Source organism: Ascidia mentula, chromosome 2, assembly GCF_947561715.1.
Source record: "Ascidia mentula chromosome 2, kaAscMent1.1, whole genome shotgun sequence".
In the NCBI taxonomy this organism is placed as follows: domain Eukaryota; kingdom Metazoa; phylum Chordata; class Ascidiacea; order Phlebobranchia; family Ascidiidae; genus Ascidia; species Ascidia mentula.
The window spans coordinates 13608476-13622849 of NC_138567.1; the positions used below are offsets into that span (position 1 = coordinate 13608476).

The 14374-nt window shown below is 42.8% G+C and overlaps 1 protein-coding gene and 1 pseudogene across 1 annotated transcript; both read left to right on the top strand.

The window, feature by feature from the left end:
* Positions 1-4804: 4804 nt before the first annotated feature.
* On the top strand, positions 4805-5911 carry LOC145889834 (uncharacterized). The gene is made up of 4 exons (XM_082980873.1): positions 4805-5002; positions 5066-5196; positions 5253-5423; positions 5574-5911. The coding sequence occupies exons 1-4, from the start codon at positions 4893-4895 to the stop codon at positions 5771-5773; spliced, it is 612 nt and encodes a 203-aa protein (XP_082836999.1). The 5' UTR covers positions 4805-4892; the 3' UTR covers positions 5774-5911.
* Positions 5912-7016: 1105 nt separating this feature from the next.
* On the top strand, positions 7017-11140 carry LOC145890189 (uncharacterized; annotated as a pseudogene).
* Positions 11141-14374: the final 3234 nt, after the last annotated feature.

Here is a 14374-nt window from a genome sequence, read left to right on the forward strand (position 1 = left end):
TTTATATGACAGGTGTGGCAACAAGCGACACTCGACAACAATCCCGTAAAACAGGCGACGGAAAAAGTTTTATTTGTCACCGTGCTGACAAATGATTTATATGCGAGCCAGATGCGTCTGCAAAAGAGCCAGCATATCTAGCTCGCGAGCAATAGGTTTCTGACCTCTGCGACGCACGGTAAATCACTTGAAAAAGTGATATCCGCTTCATTTTTTAGACTATGTCTTAGGATCAGCAGAGGCTTCAAGTCGGCTTGCGCTGCCTGGATACCTGCAGTTGACATTTTTTTCCCAGGCGAGAAATTAACATAAACGCACAAAAAAAGGCATCTTTTGTCTTTGACTACAGTTGTTATACGACCGTCGCATTATAAGGCACTCGTCACCAGATGAGTATATTTTTCGATGTAAAGATCAGACGGAACTATCCACTTTTCAAGTATTATCAACTTGAGAAACTCTTTCGAATATAACCAAACAAAGAATGTTTTATTGCATAAAAATTTTAATCAAAACTTGTTGGAATTTGCGGATTGTTTGTAGTTTTAAAACGATCATCAATTCCTTTGACTTATTTTTTAAGTTCGTCCAGCCAATCATTGCGAACAAACAATGGTTATCACCGTATGTTGTTTTCTTCGAGCCTTTCAAACAGCAGGTATCCTGCAATGGGCGGTGAGTTGATTGATCGGACAGGACTCACGTTGGCCTGTTCGACCGCGCTACTGATTGCGAGGCGCAAAAGGTCGGTGGAAAAGGATTCTCACCGGCACTGATTGGATAATTGTAGACTCTTCTCCTTACATAAACGGAAACCAGTGATGGTCGTTTCATTTTTAACTGTGTACATGAACTTGAGGGTAGCGAAATTGTAACAAGAAAATTTAGTTCTGAAAATTTTGTGTAGTTTTCAGTCCAAAATCTTTTCTGTTTTGATCACGGTAAGTCAATTTTGTTACTTCTTTTTGCCTTGAACTGTTGTTTAACAAAACTGCAATAAACTTTATTACAAACAGAAACTGAACATACTGCCAGACCCGATGTACATGGAATCACGTATTCCCAATGCCCAGAATTTAAGAAAAGTGAAAGGAAGACGTAAAGTTTGCGGTGTAATAACAGCAGAAGCGATTTCAGACGCCATATCTGTGTTAGGAGGTTTCGAACACTCAAACGCTTCAGAATGGCATGATTTGCTAAAAGTTCTGTTAAAAACAAAAATGTCTAAACTACAACAGCGAAAGAAACTTCAAATCCTCAAACGTTTTTTCTTCAACAACCTTCGTGAAATAGTGAAAGCTGTTTGCAATAAAGCTCTAAGAAGACGAGGAGTTAGTGACCCAACCGACCCAAATAACGACAAGAACCCTATCAGTGAGTTGGCTTCCTCGAATCGAGCAGACAACGAGCATCGTGGAGTGGGCAGTGAGCTGAGAAGTCGGACACGATATAGGGTGCCTACTGCCCTCTTGCCAAAGACCGAAGATTGCGAGAGATCGATCTTACCGTGTTTTTACCGGGACCGATTGGGTAATTATATATTTTTCTGAATAAGCTTACACAAGAGATTCATTTTAATCGTATGTAACGAATTTTTATTTGCGCTTGTAAGTCCACTGCATACTTGCCATTTTTATTTGCTGTAAGGCAGCTGTTTTGCTTAATTTGGCATAAGCGGTAATCATAACAAACCTATTGTTTTGTGACAGGAACAACTGGTGGCGGAAAAAATGGATTCAAGCAATGACATTCCAGCCAGACGTTACGTCCGCAATGCATTGACAGTGCAAAACTGCGCGAAAGCGATATGCGAGTACAAAGAATATGACCCCACACTTGGTTCATCTTGGCAAGAATTGAGGAAAATTGTGTTCAAAGCAAAAATGTCGAAACGAGAACACCGAAACAAAGTTCTACGTCTTAGACGTTTCGTTCTAAAAAACTGGAGTCAAATATCCAGGGCTTGGACCAAGTTCCATACTCATAAAAGACTTAATGAGCCTCAAAAGATACTCGACATCGAAATAGTGGAAGTAATAAACGCCATGTTGGCCTTTACATCGTTCGACACCCACAACCTCGATCACTGGATTTTGCTTCAAGAAAAAGTCGATCGACCGCATCAACCAATACATTACACCAAAAAGCGTATACGAAAGCTCATATCAATCTGGAAAGAGTCAAGAGATGACATTATGCACAAGTGCCTCGGCAGTTGTAAGTTTTACGAGGACGGCAGAGGCCAAACAATCTGTTGGTATGCGTTAGATCCAATAGAGATATGTACATGTCCGAGCTGTGCATGTCCTAATTGTTTACGTTCGAGAGGTCGCTGCAGTGCGCTAGGGAGTTGTTCGTACGTGGGTTGAATTCCTGACAAGTCAATAATTGGTCTTTATTGAAAGACTCCCACGAACATTAAAAGAATTTTTTTAAAGATTCGTCATGTATGACGAAACCTCTCTGTAAGACTTAAGTATGTCCCCCACTAACAAGTAATAAAACCTGTACAATTTTGTTAATAAACGTTTTTGTCAAGAAGGATATTGGGTTTACATTACTTAGAAGCCAACTGATTTTATGTTTTGCAGACATGCAAACCGATCGTGTTAGGCTTTAGTTGCTATGTGCAGACGATAACCCTTTCATAAATAACAACCCTTTTATTCGGTTTTATCGCTTTTGGTGTAGAAATTACTGCGCTATTATGACCTTAGTTACTTTTTGCGCGTTAGGTGGAAAATCTTGATCAGGTCAACTGACAAACTGGCAACTGCGATATAACAGCACATGTGTCCTGTATAAAGCCGGCCACCAATTAAGATAGGCAGCATCGAGCTCATGGTTATCGGCGTTATTTGTTTCTGTCTTTTCCGAAATTTCCATAATATACGTTACTTTAACAAGTGGCTGATCTAGCTTGGCTGCAATGCCTTGGCTGCGAAGCCTGTGAACCTTACTTTAACAAAATATCTTTTTTGGTGATTTTTCGTTCTAGGTCGACATAATAAACCTCTCTCGCTGTATCGAAATTTGTGTGCAAGGGATTCCCATAAAGGGCCTGTAACGTGCTGTTTCTAGCTGATCGGCGGCGGGATACCTTGTACAGTAGTCAGTACGAAAGTCTCGAAACGCGCTCCTATCTTCCCAAGTAGTCTCCAAGCACGCAGAATACAAAACACATTTGTATTCAAAATGAAAGGAATGTCAGGCGCAACGTTGCACCGGAACAGAAACGATATTTAGTTAAAAAAAACACATTTGTACATTCAATATGTAGACAAATTCACATTATGGCAAATTCTATCGCACTTGCCGAACTGTTTTGCTACCGATCTTATTCAGTAAATTGTCCGTTGTGACAACACATCTTTCAGTTGCATTATCATAATACCACATTTCAAGTGTTGCAAAGCACAGTCAGCAAACAATTACTCAGTTTTGCAAATAAGATATTATTCAAACAGAATCATTTACATTAAAAACGTATCACAATAACTGGCAACACTACTAGCAAAAACATTACCACGCGGTCTGAACGCGAACGCCTATACTGAGCTGCCCTGGTTACACCATGACGCAAGCGCCAAACATAGAGAACATAACATGAAAGAATTAACGAAATTGGGTTTAGAAATCTACAGGCTTTATAAGGAAACACATCAAAGTCTGAAATGATAGTTACCGATAATTCCAGACTTTTTTCTTCGACCAAACGTAATTATTCGTTTTTGTTACTTCGTATTTTTATTCTTCGACATTTCTGCTTTGCCTAAACGTATTTTTTTCCTACGAAATGATCTACCGCTGCGCTACACGCGTTTTATTGCAGTACTCCTTATCTTATCCAATGCATTTTCATCCAATCTTTATCTACAGCAGCATTTGTTACACGATTAGCACAAAATAATAATAATCTTTATTAATGCAACATTTGAGGATGAGACTTCAAAGCGGTTGAGTCCACGGGAATTTCGGTTGTGGCCATGCGAAGAGAGTCGGACAAAGTCGTTTGTTCGAGGACATTTATGAGCGCATTTCGACTTCCCCCCTCATGTGTTTGTCCCACACGCAATTTTGCAAAATTATACGCAAAAACTTGCTGCATGCTCAGTAACGCTCTGGATATGTGGGCGACAACTACTAAATTCAGCTGGGCTAACTCTTCCTGCTGCTGATTAGTCACATGTTACATCTGCGACAAGAGGAACCTGCCCACAAAAAATGTTTGAATCTATTAAGAGATCAATGATGACTCAAATAATAAACAAACATTATGTGGTGCAGTTATTTTCTTGTTTCTGACGACTCTCTACCGTTTCTTTGCACCCTTAAAAATGAATGTAAAAATGACACAAACAACCAGCCTACATGCATACGCAGATTTGTGGGGGAAACCAGTTAGCCTACGTGTGATGCAACTACGTTTATAATATCCTTTTATAGAACAATTTTCGTGTTGCATTGAAGAATCGGCGAAGATTTTTGGACTTGCAATGAGTGTAAAATACATGTTGAAATACATTACTGCGAAACTTGACATGGCCGGTTGGAAAAGCACGAGTCGCCCAAATCTGTTTCGCTTCAGGTAATAGTTTTGAACAAACGGCAAGAGTTTGGAAAAAAACGATCGCTTGCACACGCAAAACCTACAACCACGAGCGCATTCTACCACGTATTTTTTCTTCTGGCACCGGAATGCATCGGTAGCACCCACGATTGCCAAAAGTGTTGATGTTTTTTAGCGCCAGTTTAGCAGTCGTCGCTATACAGATAGCTGCTGTTTTTAAGGGTCAAGCTTAAACGCCCGAACAACTAAATACTGAATACAACTTATACATGACAGAGAAACTTACAACATCAACTGGTTTGTAACATTTACACAGAAGAAAATGGAAAACAAGTGCAAAAAAGTTGCTTTATTCTTGTTGTCGCTTATACAATTTTGTCTCTGTTTGGCCGCGGTTTTTGTGCCATATCTTATTGTTGGAGAAATGACCAGGTGTTAAATTGTTGTTGAAATTTTTGTAATCGATTTTTACTAACTTCAATTTATTTCTTGAAGGATAGAAGCTGAGGAATTTATGGAAAGTCCACCGGAAAAAAACGTGTCATTGCCAGAAAAAATAATTGATGTAGCAATCGGTTTTATATGTAGTGCAATAAACGACACAATTGAATGTGACAACAGAGAAGGTAATAACCGCTTAATTATGAATGTTAATTAAATAAAACTTTTAAATGTTTAAAAGGAATGGTTGGAATTTTTGGCTTTTCGCTACTCTCAGCGTTGTCCTCCTTTTTCACGCTTCTCTATTCTTTGCAACTCTTGTTCCACTGCTGTGAGGAGGAGTGTTGGGCGAGGGGCTGTTTGTGGATCAGCAACAAGCTGCGTCAATTGGCCAAGTCTAATAACTCTAGTGGTATGAACAGACTTTAAACTTGTTCGCTATTGAAAACAACCCACGTATATTCCCAACAATAATAAAACGCAGATTTTTGCGACCTTTATGGATTTACTACTTAACAATAAAATAAACGAACATGACAGGAAGTTAATTTTACCTCGACAGGCGTTTCTAGCATTGTTGCAGCTGGAATGACTGCCTTTGTTGCTGAAGACTTCAAAGATGCAACTGTGGGTGCAAATGTTTACCTTCAGATCGGAGGGGTGGTTTTATCTGGATTCATTCACCTATTAAAATCATCCATTGACCGACCAAGGGAAAATAAAACCACAGATCGGGTACATGAAACGGAAATAAACCTTTAAGATTCCGACTTGTTGAAGTGAAGTGTTGAAAGCAATACGCTAAAAACGAACCTGTATTATTCAAGAAACTATCTATATCATTTTAATATGGTCACTCCATCACTATAACATCTTTTTGTGTCAAAATTAAATAATTATACTGAAGCGAGTTGCTCTTTATTGTACGAGCGTGTCTTGCCAACTAAACGCAAACCAGGAACACGTGACACAAAGCGAGAGAACGTAGAAGGAAGGCAATACACCCGCTACGTTACATTCCACCACACAACCCCGCTCCAGAAGCGGATGTAAGTTTCTATGAGACAAACGAACAGGGGGGGAGGCGAACAATACGACCAAAACGAGATAGCTTAAATACATAATCGGGAAACTGGGTTCAGCGTAAAAAATCCAGCGTAAAACAAAATCCATCGTCAACAACGCGAAAGGGACCTTCGTAAGGCTCTGTTAAAGGTGCTCGCTGCTTGTCTATTCGAACAAAAATTTGGTTTGGAAATAACAACATGTTATGAGGTCGTTCAGCAGTGCCAACTGCACATTGCCGTCAAAGTGTAGAACCAATCAAAGTGTAGATTTCCAAACCAAAATTTATTAGTCCTTTTTGTTGTTGTTGTGTTTTCTATGTTTGGCGCAACACTCGTAACAAAGGCTTGCAGACCGCGTGGTTATGTTTGCTTGTTCTTGTGTTGCCAGTTTTTATCATGTGTTTTAACTCTATTTGAATAAGGCCTTATTGTTTCAAGATTCGAATGTTGCGCATTCAGCCAACCAATAAACAGGAAGACAACTCTAAATTATGTGCTTTTTTCTTTCTATTTTCCGACCAAACAAACAAAACGGTAAAATCTAGATGACAAAATTATAATTTTCCATTATTTCAATGCTTTTATTTGTCACTGAATTTACAAACTGATGTACGTCTATAACCGGCCCACCTACCACATGTTTTTGCCAAAGCATGGTTTTAAAACCAGCTAGGTCTTAATTTTTCCTTTATCTGTTTTCGTGTTGTTTAAACATAATTACTTAAAAATTCTTATTGTAGGATGTTTTCACTTGTTGTTACAAAATGTTTTCACTTGTTGTTATAACCAAGCACAAAGATTTTTAAAACTATGCACACTGAATGTAATGGACATAGGTTTAGCCAACAAAAAAAACCCGCAACCTTTCTTCTTTGGTGCATGTTTGTTACATCGTGTAAGACTCAATCATCCCTTTATCCGAGTCGTTTACTTTCATGATGTTGGCTCAGTAAATCCAAGAATACGTAACAAAATAATTTTGCGGCTATTAGATTTTTTATTTCTTTTAAAACAAAATCCCAAATATTCAAATGTGAAATAGAAATAAGTAATTGTAAATCCTCAAGAGCTTTGTGTGGAAGTGTAACGAATTTTATTTACTCCACGTCACCTAACACTTTTGTTAGTTATTGTTTGTATTTCATTGGTTTCACCTTTCTTCCTGGCACCTTGTAATTTCACTGTTTTCTTTCGTTGGTACCACTTTATTTATTATATTGTTTTACCCACGCATATTGCTCGCACTTCACTTACTTTCACCACACTATTTTATTACCTTCGTCTCCCCTCTCTTTCCTATTATTTTACGCTCCGCTTATTTTTGTATGCCCCGGATGTGCCGCGTGTCGGGAAGGCGCATCCTGATTGACTGGCGATTGTAGTGTAACGAACGATTTCCCTAAAACGGGCGAGTCTTCTTCTGGGCGTCGCGTTGGTAACACCTCTAGTACAGTGTTGTGTGCGAGTAATCGAGATCTTGGCCAGTAACGTTTCGTATTGTTTTTAATCGTCTTAATTTAACACGACGTCCAATAAGTTAAATCAGCCTGGGTTACTTCGGCTTTGTGGTGAGCCGTTATTGCAGGGTTCTGGGCAGTATCAGAATTAGGGAGGCAGTTTTGTGCAAAGTACCGAATTAGGTAGAAGGGTTAATTGGGGGATAACATCGCCACCCAAAAACATCTAACCGCTTAATTGCAAAGCTGCTGAAATAATTCCGTAACAACTTGGCGAGGACGCCAGGACCCTGTCACCACACACGGCTGGTTTTACTGGGAAGACTCCCTACGTGTATTTTGGTTTTATGATATTTTAAAGGTTGGCTTTTAATGTTTTAATGCAACCTCGGTCTTTACGGCCGGGAGCTGACCTAGGACAGTATTTTAATGTATTTGAGTCCTATTGTACGAGCGTCGAGGCCTCAGAAAAAATGAAAAGACACCTGTTCCTGGCAAGCATTGACAACGACTTGAAATGGACAATACAAGAAAAAGAGGCAAACTTGTCCGAGGTTTCCTACAAGGACCTCAAAGAACGCGCATTGCGCCAAAGGGCTACTGGTCAACACGCAGAGCGCCAACGCGCAGAGCTGATAAGGTGCGTGCAATTACCTGGCGAATCCGCACGCGAATTCGTTTGCGCCCTACAGGCACTGGGCGATGGTGCCTACAGCAACTCCGCTGAAGCGAGCTTTGTCCAAGTCGCTGCAGTGAACACAAAAGCATCAGAGATGGGATTAGTACTAAAAAAGTTAGAAGACATGGAGAAACGGTCCAAGGAAAAGAGCACACAACTCGAGGACACTTTAGCGGCGTTACAAGCTCAAGTGAATGCCATAAAGCGCGAACGACCACAATACAACAACGTGCGAGCACGGACTTGCTATGGTTGCGGTGGACTGGGCCATATGCGGCGCGACTGCCCGCATACGGGTATGCGCACAAAGGACGTCGACACGAGACGTCAAAACATAGCATGTACACCTGCGTTTTCCAGATCAATTCGTCGCGCATCGGAGATAAAATGTCACTTTGACCAAAAACGTATAACTCGAGATGCACCCAAATGTTTGGCGCCAAAGTCGGTACAAAAACCCGCTACGCCCGCAGCACCGTTCCGGTTTGTCAACTTACTGGTCGGCCAGACGAGGATGTGTGCGTTGTTGGACACCGGCTCCAGTGTCTGCTTGATTAATACCCTAAAGTGGCATTCCTTAAGCGCCGAGCATCACGACCAGGTAAACAGGTGCTCAAAGAAGAACTTGGTTGGGGCCGGCGGACAGCAATTGGCGTAAAAAGGCTGCGTCGAGCTTCCCCTCAGAGTGGGAGGATTGATGACTCGCGCGAGTTTTTACATTGTGGACAATCTTATGCACGACCTTATTCTAGGATTAGATTTCCTCCAGTCGAACAAATGCCAGATCTGCTACGAAGCCAACGTGCTAACGGCGGGGGATGCAAGCGTACCACTCTCGCATTCTCCGGTGCCGTTGCCACCACCTTCCGAGGTGTACGTCGTCGACGATGTCACCATCCCCGCTTTTACCGAGGTATGTGTAACAGCAAACTTTTGCCAAAAGCCACACACAAGGGAAACCCCTTTTCTAACTGAGAAGATAGAAGGGTTTGTGGAAAAATATGGGTTGTTGACTGCTACGAGTATAACGATGGCGCAGAATAACACTGTTGGGGTCTATGTTGCGAATTTGGGAGACGAAGCGGTAGAAATACCAAGCGGGTCAAGGATCGCCCAGGCATCGCCTGTTTATGCCTTTGGCAATGTCGAATGTGCAATGCCTGGCGCATGTGTGGTAGTCGATGGATTGTCGGCGAAATGTAAACACCCGGATTGTTTTGTCGGCTGCGCAGAAATTTGTCGGTGTCGCCACACAAAACAGCGGATAACCGTGACCCGTTTAAGTGCATTATAGAGCAAGCTCAGATCGGAAACCACTTAACTGAAGAACGAAGAGGAGCGCTGTTTGCCCTTCTTCGCGTCAACCAGGACGCCTTCTCAACATCTGACGTTGACCTTGGACGCACGGATGTGTTGAGTCACGTGATCGACACCGGAAATAACGCTCCAGTGCGACAACCACCCCGCCGCATGCCTTACCACAACAAGGCGAAAGTGGAAGAGATTTTGGCAGAAATGGACAAACAAGGACTGATTCGGCGTCTAAATCGTGAAGCAGTCCGATCGTGTTGGTTCGGAAGAAATCCGGTGAGACTCGTTTTTGTGTCGATTACCGCAAGCTGAACGAGCTAACTAAAAAGAAAAGTTACCCGATCCCCCGGATAGACGACAGCCTTGACCAAATGTCGAACGCGGCGTATTTTTCTACGCTAGACCTGAAATCTGGCTATTGGCAGGTCGCTATGGATGCCTCTTCGCAAGAGAAAACTGCGTTTACCAGTCACGTCGGCCTGTTTGAATTTAACGTAATGCCTATGGGTCTATGTAATTCGGCAGCGACCTTTCAACGCTTAATGCGCATGGTATTAAGCGGAATCGAGTGGCGGGGTGCCTTAGCGTATCTGGATGACATTATTGTTTACTCCAATACTTTCGAGCAACACTTAAATCGACTAGCTGACGTCCTAGAGAGAATTCAAACCGCGGGGCTAACGTTAAAGCCGTCTAAGTGTTCGCTTTTCAAAGAGGAGGTGGCTTTTTTAGGTCACGTATTGTCGAAGGACGGAATACGATGCGACCCCAACAAAGTACAATCGGTTTCCGAATGGCCCACACCGCGTAATGCGAAGGAGATCCGCCAGTTTTTAGGCCTAACATCTTACTATCGCATCTTACTATCCTCCACAGGCAGACAGAAAAAGGAAAGCGGTTCCAGTGGGACGACCAATGCCAGGATGCCTTCGCTCAGTTGAAACGTTACCTTACGACCGCTCCGATCCTTTGCTACCCTAACTTCAATAAGTCATTCATACTTGACACGGACGCATCCGATACTGCCGTGGGATGCGTCCTTTCCCAGGAAGTTGACGGTAAGGAGTGTGTTGTGGCTTATGGCAGCCGTACCCTATACAGGTCAGAGCGCAACTACTCGACCACGCGAAAAGAGCTGCTCGCCGTAATATTTGCGACCAAGCTTTAGCGTTGCTATCTCCTTGGTCAAAAATTTATGTTACGGACTGACCATTCCTCGTTGAGGTGGCTGTGGAAGTCAAAAGAATTATACGGACAATGCGCGCGCTGGGTCGAACATCTCTCCGCTTATGATTTTGATATATATTACAGGGAGGGAAGCAAACACCGTATAACGCGGACGCACTTTCCAGTCTAGACTCCCTGGAGGAGGATCCAGAATGTCCATACAAGAGAGCGGATGAAGGCCGAGGGATTGAACAGGTCAACGCCGTGGACTTAAAAGCAACCATAGGATATGAACAGGACGAGCTGCTGGAGCGGAAGAGTAACGACCCGGAGCTAGCTGTTGTAAGAGAATGGGTCAAGAGAGGTATACGCCCAAAATTTAAAGCAGTCAAGCGAGAATCCGCCGCAATACGCCACTACTGGTCCCGCTATAGTGGCTTGTTACTAAAGGCGGACATTCTTTGTTGCCGCGGAAACTCCTCTTGGGAGGATGATTTAAAAATCGTTTTGTCGACAAGCCTTGTCGGGAAAGCGACGTCCAGCTTACATGATGATGTACATGGAGGGGGACATTTGGGCATTGCTAAAACGTTAGCAAAAGTTTCGGAGCGGTTTTATTGGCATAAATGGCGCGAATCCGTCGAGACGTTTTGTCGCAACTGTATAACGTGCCAATACAACAAAAAGCCAACGCAACATTTTCAAGCGCCGCTTATACCTTCGCATGAGGATAAACCCATGCAAAGGATTGAAGTAGATGTTATTGGCCCACTACCACTTACCCGTTCGGGTTACCAATTTATGCTGGTAGCCTGCGACCTTTTCACGAAATACGTTAGAGCATGGCCGATGCGACACCAAACCGCAAATGAGATCGCTAGCTCGCTTTACCGCAATTGGTTTACGGTGCACGGCGTCCCGGAAACGGTCCATTCCGATAGAGGGACAAATTTTGAAAGTCGCCTGTTTTCCGAGCTGTTGCGCCTGATGGGCTGTAATAAAAGCCGAACTACGTCATATCACGCGCCCGGGAATGGCGGTGTCGAACGCAACAATAAGACCATAATAACAAAATGATAAGAAACTACATACAGAAAGACGAACGACGATGGGACGAGGCGTTGCCGGGAGAAGTCGCAGCTTACAACGCGAGCGCCAATGAAGCAACGGGGGAAGCTCCGCACACCATTTTGACCGGCCGACCGTTGCGCCTTCCGGCAGATTTAATGGGATCCCTCCGAGAAGATTCAAGGCGATCTTACGGAGTGGAGATCGACCAGTTACGCGACGGCCTAGAGCTGGCCGAAGAAATTGTCAGGTAAAGTCTCACGACACAGCGCAAGCGTATGGAAGACCGCTCCAACCTGCGACAACGGGGACAGCCATACTCCACGGGAGACTATGTGCTGTTAACGAACCCGGTCGTTCCTGTAGGTCAGTGCAAGAAATTACAGTATCCCTACAAAGGTCCGTACCGAGTGGTCGAAGTACGCGGGCCTGTGAACTATGCCATTGAAGATGGGACTGGTAAACAACAGACTGCCCATTTCAATCGGCTTAAACCGTCCACAGATACATTCCCAATGCCCGCTGAGCAAACGGCGGAACCTCCGCAGGCTGAGGATCAACAACCTACGTTGGTGTATGTATTTAGGCCAAATACAACCCTTGTGGACAATGGAGAGGTATCGAGTTCACGGGATAATTCGGGCGGATGCAGAAGGTCTACACGGACCCGACGCCGGGCAGTTCGATTCTCGTCGGAGACACACTTGTAGACCAATGTCCAACTGGAGTAGGACAATTCTTGGGTTGGGGGGAGTGTAACGAATTTTATTTCCTCCACGTCATCTTACACTTTTGTTAGTTATTGTTTGTATTTCATTGGTTTCACCTTTCTTCATGGCACCTTGTAATTTCACTGTTTTCTTTCGTTGATACCACTTTATTTATTATATTGTTTTACCCACGCATATTGCTCGCATTTCACTTACTTTCACCACACTATTTTATTACCTTCGTCTCCCCTCTCTTTCCTATTATTTTACGCTCCGCTTATTTTTGTATGCCCCGGATGTGCCGCGTGTCGGGAACGAACGATTTCCCTAAAACGGGCGAGCCTTCCTCTGGGCGTCGCGTTGGTAACACCTCTAGTACAGTGTTGTGTGCGAGTAATCGAGATCTTGGCCAGTAACGTTTCGTATTGTTTTTAATCATCTTAATTTAACACGACGTCCAATAAGTTAAATCAGCCTGGGTTACTTTAGCTTTGTGGTGAGCCGGGTGAGCCGTTATTGCAGGGTTCTGGGCAGTATTAGAATTAGGGAGGCAGTTTTGTGCAAGGTACCGAATTAGGTAGAAGGGTTAATTGGGGGATAACATCGCCACCCAAAAACATCAAACCGCTTAATTGCAAAGCTGCCGAAATAATTCCGTGACAGAAGTGTACGTAAAAGTGTAAACGCTCGTTGTACTAATTGCACGTTTTGTAGGTTTTTCGGTATTCCTTTCCCGTGTACATTAAAGTTACGAATCCATCCGCATGGTTTCAAAGCCTTTAAAGGTAAACGGTTTGTCGCAAGTTGGTCCACTTTTCAAACAGGACTGCTCTTCTAGCATAAATAAACGCACTTCCTTTGTTTCCAACGTTTCATAAATAAACGCACTTGGGCAATCACGTGAGGACACAAACATACAGCGGGAGGCACAACAAGTTGTTGTACAAAACACACACTGTGTTCTTCGAAGTTTGGGTTGCGGTAAATTGAAGGTTCATATCCAATTTGGGATCTGTTCATTAGTTTCACCAACAAATGCACAAACATGGATAAACGTATTCGTCCTCGAAGTCATAACGGTTTTGAGTTTATCCTGCGTGACAGCGCGGAATTAGATCATTTTATATATTTGTCTTTTTGCTTGACGTCAAGCTGTTTTCTTTTAAAGTGGCAAAGTCTCTCTTAGACGACCTTCATTTAGGATGCTATAAAGCAACCGTGGCGTGTTTCCAACAAAAGATTGTACAGGTTATATATTACCCGCAACGACCAAGCAGGTACAATCTGGACAGAAACGAGAACAAGAGAAAATAGTCCCAGCCACCTGCCAATAGTTGCTAACGCCCGAATATAATTCGTTAGTGTGAGTTGCCCATGCGAAACAGAATGTGAACTAGTTCGAAATTTGAATAAGTTTTGCCAGTATGGCACATTCAATACAATATTGTTTGCGTCGCAGTGGTCTCATTTGTTGTCGTTGTTGTTGCTTGTTATCAGTCGTTTATTTACTACTTAACTTTTTAATGTCGTAGCCTCCCAATAAATATAAAATTGCTTAAAAACTGAGAATAGAAATGACAAAAGACAGATACAAGAAAATTGGTTTGGCTATCCTTGCATTGGCACAGCTTTGCATTTGTATCGCCGCTCTTTTAGTCCCACAAGTAATTGTTGGAGACATGACAAGGTATTCGGTTATTGTTGTGCTTTCCTCTCGTAGTTACTGGTCTTAACAATATTTTGCATTTAGAGAAGATGCGGAAGATTTCATGGAAGGGTTGCCTGAAAGAGATATACCCAATCCAAATCAAATAGTGCATGCTAGTATCGGATTTCTATGGAGTAAAATTAACGGTGAAACTGATGATAGCAACAGAGAAGGTAACATACATCTTTACACCTTT